At 58.8% G+C, this 306-nt stretch overlaps 1 protein-coding gene across 1 annotated transcript in view; it reads left to right on the forward strand.

The window, feature by feature from the left end:
• LOC105549143 (pepsin A-4-like) overlaps nt 1-306 on the forward strand; it is a gene marked incomplete at its 5' end in the record, with an annotated part of 12,549 nt that overhangs the window by 8,502 nt on the left and 3,741 nt on the right. The window contains one exon of the mRNA XM_011993567.1: nt 233-306. Within this exon, the coding sequence (XP_011848957.1) occupies nt 233-306 (74 nt within the window). The remainder of the gene's footprint in view (nt 1-232) is intronic.

Below are 306 nucleotides of genomic sequence, written 5' to 3' on the forward strand. Positions count from 1 at the left end.
CTCCAGCAAAATCTCACACTGAGTCATAGACCGTGGCCATCTGCAGATCAGCTGCCATGGTTACCTCCAGCAGAGGAACGGGCATTCCAGGAGACAGTCCCTCTCCCCTCCTTCCGGGCTGATGCCCTGGAAGCCAAGTCCTGCATGGGATGAACCAGGGCAGCTGTGGGCCTGAGGCTGGCTCCCAGAGCTCAGTGAACGTGACCTGAGTGTGAACATCATCTCGGTTCCCCCACCCAGGTTGGAGGCATCTCGGACACCAATCAGATCTTCGGCTTGAGCGAGACCGAACCCGGCTTCTTCCTG

Source organism: Mandrillus leucophaeus, unplaced genomic scaffold (genome assembly GCF_000951045.1).
Source record: "Mandrillus leucophaeus isolate KB7577 unplaced genomic scaffold, Mleu.le_1.0 Scaffold43, whole genome shotgun sequence".
NCBI classification, from domain to species: domain Eukaryota; kingdom Metazoa; phylum Chordata; class Mammalia; order Primates; family Cercopithecidae; genus Mandrillus; species Mandrillus leucophaeus.